This window comes from Pan troglodytes, chromosome 10, assembly GCF_028858775.2.
Source record: "Pan troglodytes isolate AG18354 chromosome 10, NHGRI_mPanTro3-v2.0_pri, whole genome shotgun sequence".
Lineage (NCBI taxonomy): Eukaryota > Metazoa > Chordata > Mammalia > Primates > Hominidae > Pan > Pan troglodytes.
In genome coordinates this window covers 128,833,377-128,857,559 of record NC_072408.2, presented here as the reverse complement: position 1 = coordinate 128,857,559, position 24,183 = coordinate 128,833,377, and the positions used below count along the sequence as shown (strand labels likewise).

Genomic DNA, 24,183 nt, shown 5'->3' with positions numbered 1-24,183 from the left:
GGAGGCCGCAGGTGCCGAGGGGTCCACGGGAGACAGCCGGTCAGCGGGGCGCGGGGGGGTCGCGTTCCCCGGGAGCCAGCCCAGCTGCCCCTGCCCAGCCCCCGGAGCGCGGCGGCGGGTGCAGTCGTGCAAGTTTCTTGCGGGTCTCTTGACTTCTCCGAGTTGAAGGCACCGGTTCGGGACGCGAGGTGCTCTTGGAAAGAGTTGGGCATCGCGCATCTCTGCTGGCCCGCGGCCCTGTTCAAATGCGAGCTAGGACGTCGCCTGCCCCAGGCTTTGTCCTTTTGGAAAACTAGGGTTGTAGGAAGGTGCCTGGTGCCAGGCAGACCACCAGAGACTCTCGACCTTGAGTACTAAAGAGTTTTCTGCTCAGCAAAAGCTCAATGATGATCAGCATCGTAACAGGGACTCTTCCTCCCGCCCCCAGAAGTTCTCTTGTCATAAACAAGGGGAGGGGGTCTTCGCTGAGCTTCACCAGAGGACCACGATTTCACCTTAAGCCATTCCTGACTTCAGTACCAGACTGAGACCAGGCGCTGCTACTGCCCAAATGACCCCTGGTCCCATCTACAAGGAGCACTTTTGAGGCCTCAGAACAGAGCCCCGGGGAGAAATCTGCGATGATCAGGGTAACCTGGGTGCGGCATCTTGGTGTTCAGCTGCAGCGGAACCGGCCGGACCAGAGCTAATGCGCGCCCAGAATGAAGAGGGAGACCGAGAGTGGCCCAAATGTCAGCGCCCCGGGCCTGGAGATGACAGCCCGACAGCAGCCATTTCACAGCTGGGGAAACTGAGTCCTGGGAAAGTTCAAGGTTGCAGCCTTAAGTTGTTACTCATTCTAGACGTTTCCCCTGAGGGTTTGGTCTTTGGGGAACACGCTACTGTGGAAATGGAGAGACCGCAGGCCTTTTCCTAGGCATTTCTTTTTACTATTCTGAAACGCAGTCTCCTGACGTGAAAAATGAAGAAAAGAACAAATACCGGCCGGGCGCGGTGGCTCATGCCTGTAATACCAGCACTTTGGGAGGCCGAGGCGGGTGGATCACTTGAGGTTAAGAGTTCGATACCAGCCTGGCCAACATGGTGGGTGAAACCCCGTCTCTACTAAAAATACAAAAATTAGCCGGGCGCTGTGGTGGGCTCCTGTAATCGCAGCTACTCGGGAGTCTGAGGCAGGAGACTCGCTTGAACCTGGGAGACGGAGGTTGCAGTGAGCAGAGATCCAGCCACTGCACTCCAGCCTGGGAGACAGAGTGAGACCCTGTCTCAGAAAAAAAAAAGGCCGGGCGCGGTGGTTCATGCCTGTAATCCCAGCACTTTGGAGGCCGAAGTGGGCAGATCACGAGGTCAGGAGTTCGAGACCAGCCTGGCCAACATGGAGAAACCCTGTCTCTACTAAAAATACAAAAATTAGCTGGGCGTGGTGGTGCAGGCCTGTAATCTGAGCTACGCGGGAGGCTGAGGCAGGAAAATGCTTGAACCTGGGAGGCAGAGGTGCAATGATCATGCCATTGCACTCCAGCCTGGGCAACAGAGCAAAACTGAATATCAAAAAAAAAACAACAACAACAAAATAAAACAAAACAAAACAAAAAAAGAGAGAGAAAGAAAAAGAAAAAAAAGAGAAAGAGAAAGAGAAAGAAGGACTTCAGAAAATCGTTCCGAGAATTTTCTGGGAAAATATGCAACAGCAGGTCATAAAACAGATCTCACAGAGATATGTGAGATCAATAGATATGTGCTTTGGGCCACATGAAACTTTAAAAAAATGTATCTTAAAATTTAAAATAGGAAAATATTATGTCAGAATTCAAATAGTGACTGAGGAACAGATAAATGTGTCTATCCACACAATGGAATATTATTCAGCCATAAAAGGGAATGAATACATGCTACAACATGGGTGAACCTTGAAACACGCTAAGTGAAAGAAGCCAGTCACAAAAGGATAAATATGCATAAGTCCATTTGCGGGAGATATCTAAAACTAGGCGAATCCATAAAGACAGACATCAGATTGGTGGTTGCCAGGGGCAAGGGGGAGGGGAGAACAGGAGTGACTGCTAACGGATGTGGGGTTTCCTTTTGGAGTGATAGGAAAGTTCTGGAATGAGATAGTGGTGATGGTTGCAGAACAATGTGAATGTACTTAATGACACTGAATTGTACACTTTTAAATGGTTACAATGGTCAATTTTATGTGTATTTGATCATAATAAAAAGAAATCAAGGCTGGGTGCGGTGGCTCACATCTGTGATTCCAGCACTTTGGGAGGCCGAGGTGGGTGGACTGCTAGAGGCCAGGAGTTTGAGACCAGCCTGGGCAACATGGTGAAACCCCATCTCTACAAAAAATTCAAAAAATAGCCAGGTGTGGTTGTGCGCATCTGCAGCCCCAGCTGCTCAGGAGGCTGAGGTGGGGAAGATGGCTTGAGCCCAGAACGTAGAGGCTGCAGTGAGCCAAGATCATGCCACTGCATGAAGCAAAGAAAGAGAGAGAGAGAGAGAGAGAAAGAAAGAACGAAAGAAAGGAAGAAGAAAAGAAAAGAGAGAGGGATGAGGAGAAGGAGAGAGGGAGGGAAGGAAGAAGGAAGAAAAAGAGGGAAGGAGGGAGGGAGGAAGGAAGGAAGGAAAAAAAAATACCCAGCTTCTCTAGAACCAGCAGATCTGCATACTGGACCCTCAGTGCCACATGGCACCCATCGGCTAGAGCAGAGAGCTCTGTCTGTATCTTTCAGACAGAGTTCTCTGGGTCACCAGTGCACTCATAGCCACTTTACTCATTTGTGTTACCTGTCTGGCCCCTGAAAGTATTTGTGATTTTGATCCCCAATAAAACCATAAAGCTTTCTTCAAATGTCCTTTGTAAATCTAGTATGTCACTTTTAGTAGTTTCCTGTCTCCTGCAGGTATTTTTACACTTCTTTCTTTCAACAAAGCACAGTAGTTTTACAGCCTGTGTCTGATGATTCTAGTATTTGAAGTCTCCAAGAGTCTGTTTCTGCTAGGTCTTGCTCATGGTGTCATAGTTCCTTGTTATATGCCTGGTTCTCTTTGACCATGCTGGACACTATTTTAAAATTTATTCATAGGGATAATTTGAGGCCTCTCCCTAGAAATAATTTATATTTGCTTCTGCCAGGCTCCTCAGGTCACTGCTAGTCTGGGATGACCTTAATCCTAGTTCAGGGTTTGTGAGTCCCTGACCACTCAGGTGATGCGAATCCTGGCCGCATAGTTGTGCAAGACTGGTTGACTTCTTGTAGTCTGAGGGTGGAGCCAGGGATGTGCTGCAGATGGTTTACAGGCTTCTGCTTCCCAGCTCTGTGTTTAGTGACCTCATGCTGAGAGTTTGGAATCAGCTGTGGAGGGAGTATTTACACCATGGAAATCGGCAAATGATTTATACATCAGGACCCTCCTTCCCCAGCCCCAGCCAGAGCTGGTGGTTGAACATTTACCAGCATACCATTGGTGGAGTCCGACAGGGCCCAAATTATCGTGGGAAAGGACTCCCGCTTAGTGTGAGTCGTGGATTTTAATTTTTTGGCCTTTTTTTGCTTGAGACGGAGTCTTGCTCTGTCACCTAGGCTAGAGTGCAGTGACGTGCTCTCAGCTCACTGTAAGCTCTGCCTCCTGGGTTCACGCCATTCTCCTGCCTCAACCTCCCAAGTAGCTGGGACTACAGGTGCCCGCCACCACGCCTGGCTAATTTTTTGTATTTTTAGTAGAGACGGGGTTTCACCGTGTTAGCCAGGATGGTCTCGATCTCCCGACCTCGTGATCCACCCACCTCAGCCTCCCAAAGTGCTGGGATTACAGGCATGAGCCACTGCGCCCAGCCTTTTTTTTTTTTTTTTTTTTTTGAGACGGAGTCTCACTCTGTTGCCCAGGCTGGAGTGCAGTGGCACAATCTCGGCTCACTGCAAGCTCCGCCTTCTGGGTTCACACCATTCTCTTGCCTCAACCTCCTGAGTAGCTGGGACTATAGACGCCCGCCACCACGCCCAGCTAATTTTTTTTTTTTTGTATTTTTAGCAGAGACAGGGTTTCACCATGTTAGCCAGGATGGTTTCGATCTCCTGACCTCATGATCCGCCCGCCTCGGCCTTCCAAAGTGCTGGGATTACAGGTGTGAGCCACCGCACCCAGCCTAATTTTCTGGCCTCTTGCCCCATAAAATCATTCATGGTCAAGTTCAAATATGCTAAGCTGGCAAAAGTAAAAGTGGCTTCCTTGCCAGATTACATTTCAGTTTTTTTCCTTCAATTTTGGCCTAATTTCTCACTATCTTCTTTCTTACAGTCAGCATGTAGTGGCTTTTAGGATATTCTCAAGTATTTTTCCTAGCATTTTTAGTTACTTCGAGAGTTAGTCTGAATAATTGTTTACTAGAAACTGGAAGTCAAGCTCTCTACAAATGTTTACTATTATTCTAGTTATGTTAAAAGAGTAAAAGAGAGGCCGGGTACAGTGGCTCACGCTTGTAATCCTAGCACTTTGGGAGACTGAGGCGGGCAGGCAGATCACCTGAGGTGAGAAGTTCAAGACCAGCCTGGCCAACATGGCGAAACCCCATCTTTACTAAAAATACAAAAATTACCCGGGTGTGGTGGCAGGTGCCTGTAATCCCAGCTACTCAGGAGGCTGAGGCAGGAGAATCGCTTGAACTCGGGAGATGGAGGTCTCAGTGAGCCCAGATCACACCACTGCACTCCAGTCTGAGTAACAGAGTGAGACTCCATCTCAAAGAAAAGAAAAGAAAAAAAGAGTAAAAGAGGGATTCCAGGGTCACAGGAGTGAGTGAGTTAGTTATGGCTGTGTCAAATGTCCTAACCTCTCTGTGCCTCATCTGTAAAATGGGGATGAAAATAACTACACCCATTTCATAGGGTTCTTATGAAAATTACGCACGCTAGACCAGGCGCGGTGGCTCATGCCTGTAATCCCAGCACTTTGGGAGGCCGAGGCGGGCGGATCACGAGGTCAGGAGATCGAAACCATCCTGGCTAACATGGTGAAACCCTGTCTCTACTAAAAATACAAAAAATTATCCGGGCATGGTGGCGGGCACCTGTAGTCCCAGCTACTCGGGAGGCTGAGGCAGGAGAATGGCATAAACCCAGGAGGTGGAGCTTGCAGTGAGCCGAGATCGCACCACTGCACTCCAGCCTGGGCGACAGAGCGAGTCTCCATCTCAAAAAACAAAACAAAAAGAGAATTATGCACACTATCTGTCAAGCACTTAGAGCAGTGTCACCACGCGGTAAGTGCTGCATCAGAAAGGACGGACGTGTGCCACATAACAACGTTCCAGTCAACAACTGCATATACGATGGTGGTCCCAGAAAATTGTAACGGAGCTGATGACATTGGATCCATCCTCACGTCATAGTGCAATTACTTTCATTCATTGATTTAGAGACGGGGTCTTGCTCCCGCAATTACATTATTTATTTAGAGACAGGGTCTCACTCTGCCCAGGCTGGAGTGCAGTGGCAGGATCATGGCTCACTGCAGCCTCCCCCTCCCAGGCTCAAGTGATCCTCCTACCTCAGCCTCCCAAGTGGCTGGGACCACAGGTGTGGGCCACCATGCCCAGCTATTTTTTATTTATTTATTTTTTTGAGACAGGGTCTCACTCTATTGCCCAGGTGGAGTGCAGTGGCAGGATCATTATTCACTGCAGCTTTGACCTTCTGGGCTGAAGCCATCCTCAGCCTCCTGAGGAGGCTGGGACTACAGGTGTGTGCCACCACGCTTTTTTTTTTCTTTATTGTAAGCGGGGGGGGGGTCTCACTTTGTTGCCCAGACTGGTCTCAAACTCCTGGGCTCAAAGGATCTTCCTGCCTCAGCCTCCCAAAGTGCTGGGATTACACTTGTGAGCCACTATGCCCAGCCTAACTTTATTTTTTTATTTTTATTTTTATATTTTGAGATGCAGTTTCGCTCTTGTTGCCCAGGCTGGAGTGCAATGGCATGATCATGGCTCACTGCAACCTCCGCCTCTCTGGTTCAAGCAATTCTCCTGCCTCAGCCTCCCAAGTAGCTGGGATTACAGGCACCCGCCACCACACCGGCTAATTTTTGTATTTTTGGTAGAGATGGGGTTTCACCATGTTGGTCAGGCTGGTCTTGAACTCCTGACCTCAGGTGATCCACCCGTCTCAGCCTCCCAAAGTGCTGGGATTACAGGCATGAGCCACCGCGCCTGGCTGTAACTGTATTTTTAACATAAATCTAATGCAGCATAAGTGTACCATGTTTGTAAAGCCTATAGTAGTGGATAGTAATGTCCTGGGCCTTCACATTCTCTCACCACTCACTGACTCACCCAGAGCAACTTCTAGCCTGCAAGATCCATTCACGGTAAGTGCCTGTGCAGATGGACCATTTTTTATGTTTTACACTGTATTTTTGCTGTACCTTTTCTATGCTTAGAAATGTTTAGATACACAAACCCTTACCTTTGTGTTACAATTGCCTACAGAATTCAGTACGGTACAGTATAGGATTCCCAGGCCGTACAGGTTTGTAGCTTAGGAGCAGTAGGCTGTACCATACAGCCTAGGTGTACAGTAGGTGACACCATCTGGGTTTGTGAAATCACACTCCGTGATGTTTGCACACTGATGAAATTGTCTGGGCTGGGCACCATGGCTCACACCTGTACTCCCAGCCCTTTGGAGGCCAAAGTGGGAGGACCACTTGAGGCCAGGAGTTCAAGCCCAGTCTGGGCAACATAGCGAGACTTAGTCTTTACAAAAAAATGAAAAAAATCAGCCAGGTGTGGTGGTGCACCCCTGTAGTCCCAGTTACTCGGCCAGCTGAGGTGGAAGGATCGCTTGAGCCCAGGAGTTCAAGGCAGCAGTGAGCTGTGATCGTGCTACTGCCCTGCAGCCTGAGTGACAGAATGAGACTCTCTTAAAAAAAAAAGGAAAAAAATTGCCCAGCAATGCATTTCTCAGGACATATCCTCGTCGTTAAGCGACACATGACTATATTTGTTAGAGGACCTGTACGATTGTTCCCGTCATCATTATAATCATCATAATGATTAAACATCATTACTATGTAATGACCCTCGCTAGGGACTGAAGTCAAACGATTCCCCTTTCCTTGCTTTCTAAATTCAAGTCTCCATCCACTCCTGCTGCTGTTCCTCCGGGGTGGAGGCTCGTTCACCACTGCGGGGTGGAGGAGGTTTCCATCTCTGGAACAGAGATGTGTAATTGTGAGGCGCGTGCAGGCCCAGCCTCGGTGAGTCTCTGCAGCCTAGCAACTTGCAACGGCAGCAGCAGCCTGTGGTTTCATAAACAGAGGTGCTCTGGTGTTTAGGGAGCAGGTCATTAGCCAGGCCTAGCAAAGAGGCAAAGCTTTAAGGAGAAAGCTCCAACCACAGAATGAAATATACTCCATTCCTCTGACACAGGAACAGAAGGGCGATGAAGCAAAGCACGAAAAGACCATCAAGGCTGCCTCCCTCCTTTTACAGAAAAGAAAGCTACAATTCAATAGCTGCCCAGCCACTTAGCAGAGTTGTGGCCAGAACTCAGCTCTCCCAATTGGGGAACCGGGGCTTCCGGACTCCACACATGTCATAACGCTGATAGTTTGAAATCAGCTCTAATGGGAATATTTACACTATGGAAATTGGCAAGTGCTATACGTCAGGCCCCTCCCCTCTTCCCCACCCAGAGCTGGTTGATAAGCCTTCAGCAGCACGCAGCTGGTGGAGCTCAGTGAGGTCCCAAATTATTAGCATTTTCTAAATGCAGAAAGTCTGGATGACCCAGTGGCTTGGAGTAAAGTTGGGATCCTTCTACACACAGGCTCGGTACATTCTTAGGTCAGGGATCTAGAAGGCTGCCCAGATTTCTTCCCCTGTACTCTCCACATGTGGAGTGATTCCACCTGTTCAGCATCTGAACACCCTCCTAGTTCCGGGTGAGCCTTTGTGGGTGGAGGCAGCCCCTCCCCACCCCGCTACCGGAGCTAAAGGGGGTCTGTCTCTCTCTTAACTGGGGGCCCAGTTAAGTCCTGGGAATGGGTTCCAACCTTAGGTGTGGATGGTGGATGGTCTGGCCAGTTGATTTTTTAAAATAATGGTTCTATTAAGATATAATTCATGCAGCATAAAATTCACCTTTTTAAAGTGTATAATTCAGTGGTTTTTAGTATATTCACGGAGTTGTGCAACTGTCACCACAATCAATTTTAGAACATTTCATCATCCATAAAAGAAACCCTGTACCCATTAAACAGTCACTCTCTGTCTCCCCTCCCCACAGTCCCTGGTAACCACTAGTCTATATAGTTTCACATAAATTAAGGATGTTTCACATAAATTGAGTCATACAATATGTGGCCTTTTAGGTCTGGCTTCTTTTGCTTAGCATGTTTTCAAAGATCATCTATCTGGTAGCATGCATTAATACATAATTTCTTCTTATAGCTAAATAATATTCCACTGTATAGATATACCACAATTTGTTTTTTCATTCTTTTGTTGATGGTTATGGGGTTGTTTCTACCTTTTGTTTTTCTTTTTTTTTTTTTTGAGACGGAGTCTCGCTCTGTCGCCTAGGCTGGAGTGCAATGGCATGATCTCAACTCACTGAAACCTCCGCCTCCCGAGTTCAAGCCATTCTCATGCCTCAGCCTTCCAAGTATCTGGGATTACAGGCACGAGCCACCATGCCCAGCTAATTTTTGTATTTTTAGTAGAGATGGGGTTTCACCATGTTGGCCGGGCTGGTCTCAAACACCTGATCTTAGGTGATCCACCTGCCTCTGCCTCCCAAAGTGCTGGGATTACGGGCGTGAGCCACCATGCCCTGCCTTGGTTTTGTTTTGTTTTGTTTTTTTCAAGAGATGAGGTCTCACTTGCCCAGGCTGGTCTCAAAGTTTCGAACTACTGGATTCAAGTAATTCTCCCACCCTCGCATCCCAAAGTGCTGGGATCTGTGATCTGTGGCATGAGCCATTGTGCCTGGTCTTACCTTACCTTTTAGCTACTATGATTCATGTTGCTATGAACACTAATGTACATAATGGTCTTTATGTGTGGATGTATATTTTCCCTTCTCTTGGCCACATACCTGGGAAGGGAATTGCTGGGTCATATGGTAATTCTATATTTAACATTTTGAGGAACTGCCAAGCTACTCTCCAAAGCAGCTGCACCCTTTTACACTTCCACCGGCAATGTGGCAACTGCTCCGCATCCTCGTCAGCACTTGTTATTGTCTTTTTAAATTTTTAGCTATCCTAGTGGAGGTCAAGCAGGATCTTATTGTGGGATTGATTTTGACTTTGAGGTTTGGGGAAGGTAGGGACAATGGAGAAATGACTCACAGCAGACGTGGCCATTGGAAATCTTAACAAGATTGGAGGATCAAGTGCTCAGGGGTGGCAGCACCACTGGGACGTCCTGGCATCCTTTGGTTCCCACTCATCTCCAGGGCTTGCTTCTCCAGTGTCTCCATTGATTCTGTGAGTTGCCTGGTAGCTTTGAAATCAAGTCCTTTTCCACTTAAGCTAAGCAGAGTCAATTTCTATTACTGCAAACCAAAGATCATGATTGACACCAAATTGAAGCTGTCCCTCTCTCCTTCTCCTTCTTTGAGACAGAGTCTCACTCTGCTGCCCAGGCTGAAGTGCAGGGGTGCAAAACAGCTCACTGCACCTCAACTTCTCCAGGCTGAAGTGATCCTCCCACCTCAGCCTCTGGAGTAGCTGGGACCACAGCCTTGTGCCACCATGCCCAGCTAAATTTTGTATTTATTTATTTATTTTTTGAGATGGAGTCTTGCTCTGTCACCCAGGCTGGAGTGCAGTGGCACAATCTCGGCTCACCAACCTCCACCTCCCGAGTTCAAGCAATTCTCCTGCCTCAGCTGCTTGAGTAGCTGGGATTACAGGTGCGTGCTAACACGTCCTGCTAATTTTTGTATTTTTAGTAAAGATGGCGTTTCACCATGTTGGCCAGGCTGGTCTCAAACTTCTGACCTCAGGTGATCCGCCTACCTTGACCTCCCAAAGTGCTGGGATTACAGGTGTGATCCACTGGGCCTAGCCTAAATTTTGTATTTTTAATAAAAATGGGGTTTCACCATATTGCCCAGGCTGGTCTCAAACTCCTAGGCCAAAACGATCCTCCTGCCTTGACCTCCCAAAGTGTTGGGATTACAGGCATGAGCCATGTTGCCCAGCTGATTTCATTTTTAAAAACTTGAAATCCCTGGAAAACTCAAAAGGATGAAAAAGTGCCAACTCAAGGACTTAAAGTAGGTGGGGCTGAAACCCACTGTGAGCCATTCAATCTGTGGCTGGTGTCATAGGAAGGAACACACTGACTTTGGGGCTAGTCTTTCCTGGGACCCTCTGAGTGACTGCCTATCCCACATCAGGACCCTGGAATATGAAGAAATGAGAAGTGGCCAGATCTTCCACTTGGAACACTTGACCAGCCTCCATTCTTCCTACCCACTTCCTTTATTTTTTCCTTTTTAAATTTAATAGAGTCGGGGTCTTGCTGTGTTGCCCAGGCTGGTATTGAACTCCTGGCTTCGAGCAATCTTCCCACCTCAGCCTCCCAAAGTGCTGGGATTACAGGTGTGAGCTGCTGCACCCCGCCACCTACCCACTTCCCATATGAAACATTCCTACTCAGGCTCATGAGGAAGAATCATACACTGGCAGTGGTAAAGGAACACTAGAGGTCATTCTAGATGCCTTGTCTTGAGCCTGCAGCATTCCCCAGGGTTGACCATGGAAAGCTTTGGTTCACTGAATGCATCTGGCTCTTCCGCAGCTCCCAGCTTTGGCTCACTTGGCTCCCTCTGGAACATTCTCCCCTCTCTGACCACTTCATCTAAACCTGCCCCCCTCTAGGGATTCCCTCTCACAGGGGCCGGGCTTTTCCCTCGTAGCTCTGAGCACCGTTTGCAAGTTTACATTAATGTTTTTGTTTAACATGAGTCCCCTAAAGACAACAGCCACTCTCTTGTTCACTCCAGATAGGCAGCCCTCACACAGGGCCCAGCACACAGTCAGGATTTGTTGAATTCGTGAGTGGGTAATAAATGAAGTCCATCTCTCTCAGGTTTTTTTTTTCTTTTTTTTAGATGAAGTCTGGCTCTGTCACCCAGGCTGGAATGCAGTGGCACCATCTCGGCTCACTGCAATCTTTGCTTCCCAGGTTCAAGCGATTAACCTGTCTCAGCCTCCCAAGTAGCTGGGATTACAGGAGCGCGCCACCACAACCGGCTAATTTTTGTATTTTTAATAGAGACGGGGTTTTGCCATGTTGGTCAGGCTGATCTCAAACTTCTGACTTCAGGTGATCTGCCCGCTTTGGCCTCCTAAAGTGCTGGGACTACAGCCACTTCTTCCAGCCCCATCTCGCTCAGATTATAAAGGAAGAAATGAGATGCTTCCAGGGGAGGGGGGACGGCAGCCACCCTCGCATCCAGGAGGCATGTGCCCCACTCCCCCCATCCCCTTGCGGGTGCAGGGACAGCCGTGGTCCAGGCCCAGGGGACTACCCACTATGCCTTCTCCAGGGCAGCCAGTCTGGCCGGTGGGCAGGGGGTGGTGCAGTCTGCAGCACATCCAGGTGGCGTGAAGTGCTCACTGGAGCCTGCCTTTGCTGTGGTCATGAAACTTGCTCCCCTCAAAAAACTCCACCAGCTTTAAAGATATGCAGCTTTAAAAAGATATGCAAAAATAAATACTATATTTACACTGATGTGTTTTATGACTTCCAATCAAAACAACAAGAGGACATGGGGAGGGGGCCTCAGACGATGGTCCGAGCCCTTTTTTGTTGTTTTTGTTTTTTGAGACAGAGTCTCGCTCTGTCGCCCAGGCTGGAGTGCAGTGGCGCGATCTCGGCTCACTGCAAGCTCCGCCTCTCAGGTTGATGCCATTCTCCTGCCTCAGCCTCCCGAGTAGCTGGGACTACAGGTGCCTGCTACCACGCCCTGCTAAATTTTTTGTTTTTTTTTTTTTTTTCAGTAGAGATGGGGTTTCACCGTGTTGGCTAGGATGGGCTCGATCTCCTGACCTCGTGATCCGCCCGCCTCGGCCTCCCAAAGTGCTGGGATTACAGGCGTGAGCCACCACGCCCGGCCATGGTCCAAGCCCTTTTGAGGCGGGGCAGCTTCAGTATTGACGCCCCCACCCTTGCCTCACGGCACCACTTGCAATTTCACACTCTCAGGGAGGGCAGTGATGCCAGTGCTGGACGACTTTCCTGGGGCTGATGCCTCACGCCTGGGCACTGATAAATGTGAGTCCGCCTTGGCATCGGTGCACTCGGGAGAACACCAGCTTTGGGGCACCGAGACCCGCAGCTCACTGTCCCACCAGTCAGCATCGCGCTGCCGCTGAACAGTGTTGTATCAACCAACTTTTCTTTTTTTTTTTTAATATTCCTTCCAGCTAAGCTAGCAGAGGGCGGTTACATGACATATGAGCAGGGTGGCAACTACTGTCAACTCCCAGCGCCTGGCATCTATTTATTACAGTCAATTTGGAAATAGCTGCCTGCAAGGGAACTGCTGGCCAAATCCCTAAAGAACATGCTCAAGCCGAAAACACCAGTGTCTCAGGCAGCCACAGCTTGAGGACACAGATGTTTAAAAAAAGACCTTTTTGTTTGCATCACCTCGAAGCACAGCAGAAGGCCAGGTCTGCACAGGCCAGGCAGCCAGTGAGGGGACCAGGCGCTGTGGCGCCGGCAGGAGAATTTGCTCAAGAATTGAAAGGCACAGAGCAGATAGTGGAAATAATTCAGGGGTGACTGAGTCAGAAAGGTGGTACAGATTTCATTTTTTAAAAACTTTATGGCCGGGCGTGGTGGCTCACGCCTGTAATCCCAGCACTTTGGGAGGCCGAAGCTGGCGGATCATGAGGTCAAGAGATCGAGACCATCCTGGCTAACATGGTGAAACCCCATCTCTACTAAAAATATAAAAAATTAGCCAGGCATAGTGGCAGGCGTCTGTAGTCCCAGCTGGCTGAGGCAGGAGAATGGCAAGAACCCGGGAGGCGGAGGTTGCAGTGAGCCAAGATCACGCCACTGCACTCCAGCCTGGGTGACAGAGCGAGACTCCATCTCAAAAAATAAAAATAAAAATAAATAAAAACTTTATGTTGAAATAATTTTAGGCTTGCCAAGATAGTGCCATGATCCCTAGACCCTTCACCCAGTTTCCCTAATGTGAACATCTTACACAACTGTGATACACTGAGCAAAACTCAGAAATTTTGTTTTGAGATAGGATCTCGCTCTGTCACCCAGGCTGGAGTGCAGTGGCACGATCACGGCTCACTACGGCCTCAACCTCCCAGCCTCAAGTGATCCTCTGGCCTCAGCCTCCTGAGTAGCTGAGACCACAGGCATGCTCCACCATGTCCAGCTAATTTTAAAAAAATGTTTTGTAGAGACGGGGTCTCCCTATGTTGCCCAGGCAGATTTTGAACTCCTGGGCTCAAGTGATCCTCCCAGCTCAGCTGCCCAAAGTGCTGGGATTACAGGTGTAAGCCACTGTGCACCGCCCAAAACTCAGAAATTAATATTGGTGCAACACTGTTAACTAAACCACAGACTTTCGCTGGATTTCACCAGTTTTTCCACTAATGTCCTTTTTCTGTTTCAGGAACGGATCCAGGTGTCCACACTGCATTTAGTTGTCATGGTTCCGTCTCTTCTGGTCTGTGAGAGTTTCTCCATCTTTCCTTGTCTGTCATGACTTTGACATTTTTTGAAGAGTGCTGGTCAGGTGTTTGCTACAGATTTGTAGTATTTGTGGAAATCTGCTGGAATGAGTACCCTTGGCCTACGAGGCAGAGTCGGGGGTGGTGAGCTACACCCTGTGGGACAAATCTAGGCTGCTGCCTGTGTTTGCAGGTCTCCGAGCTAAGAATGGGTTTCACATTTTTAAATGGTTGAAAAAAAAACAAAAGACAAATAATAGTCCATGATATGTGGAAATTATTATGAAATCCAAATGTCAGTGTCCATAGGCGAAGTGGGGCTGGGAGGCAGCCACGGGCATTCTTTTCTGTGTTGTCCCTGGGGGCTTTTGCACTACAATGGCAGGATTGGGAAGTCACTACGGAGGCCCTTTGGCCCCAAGAGCCTCAATATTTACTCCCTGGCCCTTGACAGGGGAGGTTTGCCCACCCTGATGAGGGCCCTATGAGGACCTGCCATTGGCCTTCATTCCAAAGCTAAGTCAGCTATGAAAAGAGCATGGAGTGGCTGGGCACAGTGGCTCACGCCTGTAATCTCAACACTTTGGGAGGCCAAGGTGGGTGGATCACCTGAGGTCAGGAGTTTGAGACCAGCCTGGCCAACATGGTGAAACCCCATCTCTACTAAAAATACAAAAATTAGCCAGGTGTGGTGCCGCAGGCCTGTAATCCCAGCCACTTGGGAGGCTGAGGCAGGAGAATCACTTGAACCTGGGAGGCGGAGGTTGCAATGAGCCGAGATTGTGCCACTGCACTGCAGCCTGGGTGACAGAGCGGCAAAAAGAAAAGAAAAGAAAAGAGCAGGGAGGCTTCAAATTCATTCATTCCATCATTCCACAAATACTTGTTGAGAGCTCATCGTCAAAACTAGGAGAGACCCCTATTTGAGCAAACGCTAACTCTTGCTCAAACTCTGGGTTTGGGAGAGGTTAATTTGCACCAAATGTCTTCCTGATTCTCGGGCACAGTTTCTGCTGTGATAATAATAGCTGCTGTCATATTTGGAGCTCTACCCTGTGCCAATAACGCTTTACTTGCACCATCTCTTCTCATCCGCACCACCACCGCAGGAGTTGCTCCGGGAGGAAACTGAGGTCTCAGAGCTTAGCCACACCCAAGGGCGCACAGGTGGCTAGAAAGTTGCAGAAGCTGAACAGGAGCGCGGCAAGTCCATGGGCTCCCAGCGCAGACGCTGTGCGTGCGAGGCCCTCACCTGCAGGTGGGACCGGGGATCTGGAGCAGAGAGCTGGCGCCGGGGAGGCTCTTGGTGGTTCCTGATCCAGAACTCACAAACCGGGATGTAAGAGTCAGCCGGCCACAAGCCCCGTGTGAAACGCACAGGAATCTTTCTGCAAAGGAGCATCACAGTGTTTTTGGTGTTCAGCATTTAGTCCCTAAGTGTGATGCATGAGCAAGCTCCGCGACGCTGTCTTCTTTGCCATCCCTTCCTGTTGTCGCTGCCTTGCCACCCTACTGCTGGAAGCCGGAGCTCTCTGCACTGTATCCTCTTTCCTGCTGATGGGACCGGGCCACTGGGTCCTCCCTTTTCTCATCTTTGAGGCCAACAGGCTGGGCCTGCCCTGATGAGAGGTGAAGAGGCCCTCCTGGAGCTGAAAAGGGCGATTGACTGTGCCCTGCCTTTGTCAAGGAAGTTGGGAGACAACAAAACCCAAGCACCTTGGCCAGGGCGGTGGCTCACATCTGTAATCCCAGAACTTTGGGAGGCCAAGGCAGGTGGATCACCTGAGGTCAGGAGTTCGAGACCAGCCTGGCCAACGCGGTGAAATCCCATCTCTACTGAAAATAGAAAAATTAGCCAGGCATGGTGGTGTGTGCCTGTAATCCCAGCTGTATCCTGGGAGGCTGAGGCAGGAGAATCACTTGAACCTGGGAGATAATCTGAGTTATCTCAGATGCTAGTTTCTCTGGTGAAGGTTGCAGTGAGCCGAGACTGCACCACTGCACTCCAGCCTGGGCGACAGAGCGAGACTCTGTCTCAAAAAAAAAAAAAAAAAAAAAAAAATTAGCCAGGCATGGTGGCTGGTGGCATATGCCTGTAATCCCAGCTACTTAGGAGGCTGAGGCACAAGAATCGCTTGAACCCAGGAGGCGGAGGTTGCAGTGAGCTGAGATCGCACCACTGCACTCCAGCCTGGGTGGCAGAGCCAGACTCCATCTCAAAAACGAAAAACCAAACAACCCACAAACACCTGCAGAAAGAGGTTCCCAGGTAAGAAGGGTCCCCCTGCCAGGCTGGGCTGGGTGTGGGATGGGATGCCATTCGTGCCAATCCTGCTGTCCATGGTGATTTTGGTCTCCTCAGTGAACATAACCATAACCATGATCCATAACCAGGACCTCCACCTCCCCGCTCTCTGACTCCAAAGGAGATGCTGAAGCCGGATGGGCAGAGAGAAAGAGCATCTGCCTGCGCTAGGCAGTGTCCCAGCTTAATGAACCTGCCATAGTGGGTCCAACTGACCACAGGTTGGTTCTGCTCAAGACAATTCCAATACATGCCATCAATCAGAACCAAATCAGAGGGCGCCAGATTCAATGAACGAAGCCCCTGGTTGGTGAGAGACTGCATCCAATTCCGAGTTATTTTTTGAAGAGAACAAGTCACTTGAGAGTTTCTTGTTCCCTGAAATGTCCCCAGGAACTTTTTAACTGGCTTGATACTAGATCTCCTAAGCCCTCAGCAGCTGCAAAATTGATTCATAAAGCTTGTTTTTCTTTTCATGTTTTTTAAAAAGAAGAAAATGTAAATTAGGTTGCAAAGCCCTGGTGACATGATCTGACAAGCTGGCGCCGGCAGAACCTTGGCCCGTGCTGTCTGCCCCAAGGTCACAGTGACACAGCCTGGTTTGGGGTAGACAGTTCCGTTCCACATTCCGGGGCGTTCCAAAGATTCTCACCATGCCAGATTTCCAGCTGGACCCCATGTAGTGGAGGGGGCTTCGTGCATGAGTAAGGATGTGGTTGTTATTCTGTTTCTCTGCCACGGAATGTTCCTTCCGAGAAAGGCACTTTAAGTGGATCAGAAATGTTATCTCAGATGCTAGTTTCTCTGAGGAAGAAGCTGGTCTAGGGGGTGTGTTGGACGGAGTGTGTTGGAGAATGACATCTGGCACCTTTGCCTGAATGAGGCCTCAGAACGGATGACAAAACTCCAAAGTCAGACTAACTCTCATCTGTTCACACTACAATGCTATGCTATTTTCAAGGCCAAAAATCTGCTATAAACTTAGTAACGCCCCCTGAATGTCCCAGAGCTGGGGAACCGGCCCCTATTTTTGCCTACTACATGTTTTGCGGCCCAGCAGATTGTGAGGCGGCCAAGCCACCACACTGGTGAGTGTGGGTGCGAGGGAGGCCCCGGCCTCTGCTGGGCGGGGCTGCTCTGTGGTTTCTGGCGCAGGTGCAGCGTGAACAGGCTCGGGGGCGCTCAGAGGGGCTTCTGCATTCTCCTGGCAGCTGCCACCGGGGTTAAGCATGGCTAATGATGCTCTTTATAACGGTCACACACCACCACTTGGGTGTTTTGCTGATAAGAAGCCACAATCTGGGACTCTCAGGAGCCCGGCGCACCCGGCACCCCCACCCCAGCCCCACAACAGGCAGGGGTGATCCACACTGGGCCACACTGGGCGGAGGGTCCAGGTGGCCCTGCAGGGAAAGGGAATGAGGCCATGGACCATCATTTCCCTGGACCACATGTGTCGCGAGGGAGGCCTGCTGCTGGCTGAGGACCCCTCTGCCCCCTGAGACCACGCCCCCTCCATATCCCGTGCAAACCCCATCCAGGCAGCATCACCAGAGACCCAGAGATCCAGCCACCATGTACATCCAGCTGCCAGGGTTTTTCTCGCCTCCGCCCACTTTTCTATTTCAGAAACAGTGGAATGTCCAACTTTGTGAATTCCATTGCTCACCAGAAACTTGCTTTAATGTCTAAATGTTCTAAAGATGAGGGGGGGAGGGAAATGCATAAAAAGCAGTGCCTCATGGAAAACACACACATGTGCATGCACACACACCCAAAGTCCTTTGTGCTTTAAACATTCCTGGTAACTTCACTGACCATCCTGGCCGGAATCTTCTGAAATGGTTAAGCCAAGAATTTCAGTCGCGAATATTTCTGCAGTGATTTCATCTGGAAGTTCTTCTTCAAGGCAAATTTCTGAACCTAGCCAAAACAAGAAAAGAACACCAAATGCCTTCATGATGATTATGTTTCTTTCTTTTTTGGGTGAGGGGAGGGGTTTGAGACAGGGCCTTGCTCTGTTGCCCAGGCTGGAGTGCAGTGACACGATCATAGCTCACTGCAGCCTTGAACTCCTGGGGTCAAGTGATCCTCCCACCTCAGCCTCCCAAGTAGCTGGGACTACAGGCACACGCCACCACGCCCAGCTCATTTTAAAATTTTTTTGTAGAGATGGGGTCTCGCTATGTTACCCAGGCTGATCTCAAACTGCTGGCTTCAAGTGATCCTCCCACCTCAGACTCCCAAAGCGCTGGGATTACAGCTACCGCATCTGGCCTCAATGACTATGTTTCTAACTCAGGAGGATTTTCCAAAAACACAAGGAAATGCTACTAAACAAAAACAAGAAGGGCTTTGTGCTGTGATTTGGCTTTGATTCCTTGAAAAACTCTGGGTGGAAATTGCTTAAAAATCTCTCCTTTACGGAACAGAACGCTGTTAACCAAATCTCTGCAAACCTTACTGGAAAGCCTTAACCACATGGTATGATTGATTTTTCTGTTTCAAGATGCCTGGGAACACAGCAGAAATATATAACAATCGGGAAAGGTACATTCTGAGATCTGAAGCACATAAAGGAATGGGGTAGGGAGAGCTTGCAGGTTGGGAATGACCTGTTAGCTACTGGAGTCTGAAATTATCTGAGTTCAGGGACTTTGTTTAATTTGATGTGGGGAATGGACAATAAAAGGAGAGGGAAAAGGGGAATGGGTGAGGGGTCTTTGCACCCTCCTCAGTCTTGGTGATGGTGGTGGGATCTGACCATCCCCGGGCTTGTCAGCAGAGTTGCTCCTGTACCAGTGAGCCTAGAAGAGCCGTTTAGATTGGTTCCTCCTGAGCTGAAAGTCACGGCCCTAACTTCAGGTCCAGTGCACGAAAAGGTGAAAAATACTTAGGCTATAGCAGGAAGGGACAGGAGGATGATCTTTAAAAACCTGAAAGTTTTGGCAGCTTGTAGCTGGGCTTGTACTGCCTACCAAGTTGATGCTCTCTCCTTCTCCAAATCTTTCTCTCTCTCTCCCTCTTTTTTAATTGAGACAGGCTCTCACTCTGTTGCCCAGGCTGGAGTACAGTGGCACAATCCTCACCGCAGCCGTGAACACCTGGGCCCAAGTCATCCTCCCACTTAAGCCTCCTGAGTAGCTGGGACTAAAAGCATACACCACTATGCCCAGCTAATTGTTTTGTTTCGCTTTAATTAATTAATTAATTTAGAGACGGAGTTTTGCTCTTGTCACCCAGGCTAGAGTGCAATGGTGTGATCTCGGCTCACTGCAACCTCCACCTCCTGGATTCAAGCGATTCTCCTGCCCCAGCCTCCCAAGTAGCTGGGATTACAGGTGTGTGCCACCATGCTTGGCTAATTTTCGTATTTTTAGTAGAGATGGGATTTCACCATGTTGGTCAGGCTGGTCTCGAACTCCTGACCTCACGTGATCCACCCTCCTCGGCCTCCAAAGCATTGGGATTACAGGCGTGAGCCACTGCACCCAGCCTGTTTTTTTTTTTTTTGTAGAGATGGGATCTCGCTATGTTGCCCAGGCCAGTCTCAAATTCTGAACCTCAAGCGATTCTCCTGCCTTGGCCTCCCAAAGTGCTGGAATTACAGGCGTGAGCCATGGTGCCTGGCCCCCAAGTCTCTCTTTACATACCTATTCTTCTGAAACAGCTGTCAAACTGGATCCTCTACGGGTGGCCAATATTCACCCACCCAAGCTGGCAAGATGACAGGTCAGTGGAACAAAGGGAAAATAAGCCCAGAAGAAACAAAAGGACGGACAGAGCGCGGGAACAAAAGCCACCACTCACTGTTCTTTTCATAACTTATTCATGTGGGATTCCCAACAGACATACTTTGTTATGTGCAGTCTTAGGGAGAGTGGCTTGCACCAATCAGGAGAAATAAATGTACTTAAGTCTACAACAAATTAGTGAGCCACGGCTACATGCCCAGACAAAGCCAGCCAGGGTACCTTTGACAGAGGAGGTTGCAGGCTCGGATTTCCATCCCTCGGGATTCAGGCCAAACAGTGAAGCAAAGCAATCCAACATCTCCTCCTCCGTCATGTGCTCACCTGTGTGTCAAAGAGTGAGAAGGTGATTGTTTAGCTCTTGAGGCTAAGCATACTGTCAGGGCTTAGCGTTATTATTCAGAGGTCTTAAAGAGAATTATCCCACTATTTTTTTTTCTTTTACTCAATTGAAAAAAAAAATTTAGGCTGGGCGTGGTGGCTCATGCCTGTAATCCCAGCACTTGCAGAGGCCAAGGTGGGTGTATCACTTGAGGTCAGGAGTTCGAGACCAGCCTGGTCAACATGGTGAAACCCCATCTCTACTAAAAATACAAAAATTAGCCGGGTGTGGTGGCGCGGCCTGTAATCCCAGCTACTCGGGAGGCTGAGACAGGAGAATTGCTTGAACCCTGGAGTTGGAGTTTGCAGTGAGCTGAGATCGTGCCACTGCAGTTCAGCCTGGGCGACAGAGAGAGACTCTGTCTCAAAAAAAAAAAAAAAAAAAGCAACAAAAACAATAAAAACTTTTCTGGTGGAGATGAAGTCTTGCTATGTTGGGCCAGGCTGGTCTCGAACTCCTGGGCTCAAGTGATCTTCCTGCCTCAGCCTCTGAAACTGCTGGGATTACAGGTGTGAGCCACTGCGCCCAGCCCCTTTTCTTTAGACACAAAAATGATCTAGAGTCCCATGGTACTGTCACATATGCTTCCTAATGGTGTTAAACAGGGTCCTCCAGGCAAGGAACATACGTGGGGCTGGCATAGAGAAATAGGACAGCATGCTGCGGGGACCAGGCTCTGCTTCATTTCAAATTCCCTCCTCTCAGAACCACCCACTTGGACTAAGATGAAACTGTCATCCCGAGAGAGTTTACTTGACATCCTCATGTACAATAATGAGAAACATAGTAGGTAAAAATTAAAAAGTTTACTTTGGTGTGGTTGCATTTCACAAATGCAATCCCCAAATATTTGTTTTCTTTTCTTTTCTTTTCTTTTCTTTTTTTTTTTTTTTTGACAGTCTCGCTCTGTCACCCAGCCTGAACTGCAGTGGCGTGATCTTGGCTCACTGCAACCTCCACCTCCCAGGTTCAAGCAATTCTCCTGCCTCAGCCTCCCAAGTAGCTGGGATTACAGGCGTGTGCCACCATACCCGGCTAATTTTTGTATTTTTAGTAGAGATGGGGTTTCACTGTGTTGGCCAGGCTGGTCTTGAACTTCTGACCTCAAGCAATCCGCCCGCCTCGGCCTCCCAAAGTGCTGGGATTATAGGCATGAGCCACCGCGCCCGGCCCCAACCCAAATCTTATGACAGCCCAGGGAGATGGATCAGCTGGCATTTTTATTCCCATTTTACAAGTGAGGACGCCGAGTCTTGCTGAGGCTCAGGTAGTTGCAACACGAATCACATTCTTTTGCTTTCTAGCTCTGGGTCCCTCCCATTACCTCGTACTTGCCAGGGATGCAGGTGGGTCAGCCAGACCCCTCATGGCTCAAATCTGGTCAAATCACCTCTTTCATGAAAGATGGAGCTCCACAGGGGCTGGCTCCCCAAACTCAGTTCTCTACACTGGGAATGGCCCCAGGATGTTACCAGACATCCTGATGTATGTGCTTACCTTTAGTAACGAGCAGTCTCAGGAAGTCCTCTCTTTGAATGGCCTTTTTCCCTTTGGAGTTGGTATAACCGAGCACCTCAAAGCTCTTGTGGATGCCACTCATGGTGTTACCAAAAGGTGGCTTGTGGTTAAGGTACACTTTTAGGAAATCTGGTAAGTTGATCTTGTCGATTAGCTTTCCAGTGTCCACATATTCACCAAATTTGATTTCGTTAAATATATCATCAATCTAGGGGAAAGATGGGGAAAAAAAAAAGACCACGGTAAATAGAAAAGGCACTAGGATAGATTTCTAAAAATTGGACAGTAGGGCTGGTGCAGCGGCTCATGCCTGTAATCCTAGCACTTTGGGAGGCCGTGGCCAAAGGATCACTTGAGGCCAGGAGTTTGAGACCAGCCTGGCCAACATGGTGAAACCCTGTCTCTACTAAAAATACAAAAATTAGCCTGGCACAGTATGAGAATCACTTGAACCCTGGAAGTTGAGGTTACAGTGAGCCAAGAACGTGCCACTGCACTCCAGCCTGGGCAACAGAGTGAAACTCTGTCTCGGCGGGGGGGAAGAAAAAAGAATACTAATTTTCCACAAACTGCACAAAAATAGAGGAAAAAGGAATACTTTCCAATTATTTTAGATGGAAAAATCCTCCAGAAAATACAAGAAATTAAATCCAGGAGCATACAAAATGATTGTGCACCATGATCAAGTGGGATTTATCCCAAGAATGCAAGGTTGGTTTAACCTGTCAACCTCAATTAATATAATACATTATTATTAACAGAATAAAGGACAGAAACCACATGATCATCTAAACAGACATAGAAAAAAAGCATTTAACAAAATCTAACAACTTTACATGGTAAAAACACTCAACAAACTAGGAATAGAAGGAAGCTTCCTCAACCCAATAACGGGCATGTGTGAAAAACCCACAGCTAACATCATACTTAATGATGAAGGACTAAATGCTTTCTCCTCCTAAGATCAGAAAAAAAGACAAGGATGTCCACTCTCACCACTTCCCCCCCGCCCTTTTTTTTTTTTTTGATACACGGTCTCACTCTTTGACCCAGACTGGAGTACAGTGAGGCAACCTCGGCTCACTGTAGCCTTGACCTCTCAGGTTCAGGCGATCCTCTCACCTCAGCCTCCAGAGTTCCTGGGACTACAGGCATGCTTGACCATGCCTGGCTAATTTTTGTATTTTTTTTTAGAGACGGGGTTTCACCATGTTGCCCAGGCTGGTCTCAAACTCCTGGGCTCAAGCAATCTGCCCACCTTGGTCTCCCAACGTGCTGGGATTACAGGCATGAGCCACCTGGCACCACTTCCATTCCACACTGTCCTGGAGGTTCTAGCCAGGGAAATTAGGCAGGAAAAGAAGATAAAAGGCACCCAGAATTGAATGGGAGAAGCAAAACTATCTCTATTTGCAGATAACACAATCATATATATATATATATATATATATATAAAAATATATATATAAAATATACTAAAAACTATTAGAACTGGTAAACAACTTCAGCAAGGTTGCAGGGTAAAAGATCAATAATATAAACATCAATTATAGGCCAGGTGCAGTGGCTCACCCCTGTAATCCCATCACTTTGGGAGGCTGAGGCTGGAGGATTGCTTGAGGCCAGGAGTTCGAGACCAGCTTGGGCAACATATTAAAAGACCCTGCTTCTACAGAAAACAAAAAATTAATCAGGCATGTGGCATGCACCTATGGTTCCAGCTACTCAGGGGGCTGAGGTGGGAGGACTGCTTGAGCCCACAAGTTCGAGGCTGCAGTGAGCCCATGATCATGCCACTGCACTCCAGCCTGGGACACAAAGTGAGACCCTGTCTTAAAAAAAAAAATCAATTGAGGCCGGGCATGGTGGCTCAGGCTTGTAATTCCAGCACTCTGGGAGGCCAAGGTGGGTAGATCACCTGAGGTCAGGAGTTCAAGACCAGCCTGGCCAACACGGTGAAAATCTGTCTCCACTAAAAATACGAAATTAGCCCAGCGTGGTAGCGTATGCCTATAGTCCCAGCTACTCGGGGGGCTGAGGCAGGAGAATCGCTTGAACTGGGGAGGTGGAGGCTGTAGTGAGCTGAGATGGTGCCATTACACTCCAGCCTGGGTGACAAGTGCAAAACTCTAACTCAAAAAAAAAAAAAAAAAAACTATTGTATTTCTTCACACACTAGCAGTGAACAGCACAATAATTATAATAAATTAATAAAACAATTCCAATTATAATAGGATTAAGAAGAATAAAGTACTTAGGAATAAATTTAACAAAAATGCAAGATTTGTGCTCTAAAAGCTACAAAATATTGTAAAAAAAAAAAAACTAAAGAAAACATAAGTAAATGGAAAGACTTTCCATATTCAGGGATTGGAAGACTTAAATTTTTTTTCTTTAAGAGACAGAATCTCGCTCTATCATCCAGGCTGCAGCACAGCTGCCTCCCAAAGTGTAGGGATGCAGGAGTGAGCCATCATGCATGCCTTTTTTTTTTTTTTTTT

General features: G+C 48.4%; 1 protein-coding gene across 10 annotated transcripts in view; it reads right to left on the bottom strand.

The window, feature by feature from the left end:
• Positions 1-17,686: 17,686 nt before the first annotated feature.
• Positions 17,687-24,183, bottom strand: part of CFAP251 (cilia and flagella associated protein 251) — an 85,415-nt gene continuing 78,918 nt past the window's right edge. For all 10 annotated transcript variants that reach the window (XM_063785149.1, XM_063785153.1, XM_063785151.1 and 7 more), the window contains 3 exons: positions 21,662-21,890; positions 20,005-20,106; positions 17,687-17,953 (listed from right to left, as the gene is read on the bottom strand). In XM_063785149.1, coding sequence (XP_063641219.1) covers positions 17,841-17,953; positions 20,005-20,106; positions 21,662-21,890 — 444 coding nt within the window. In that variant the 3' untranslated portion in view covers positions 17,687-17,840. The remainder of the gene's footprint in view (positions 17,954-20,004; positions 20,107-21,661; positions 21,891-24,183) is intronic.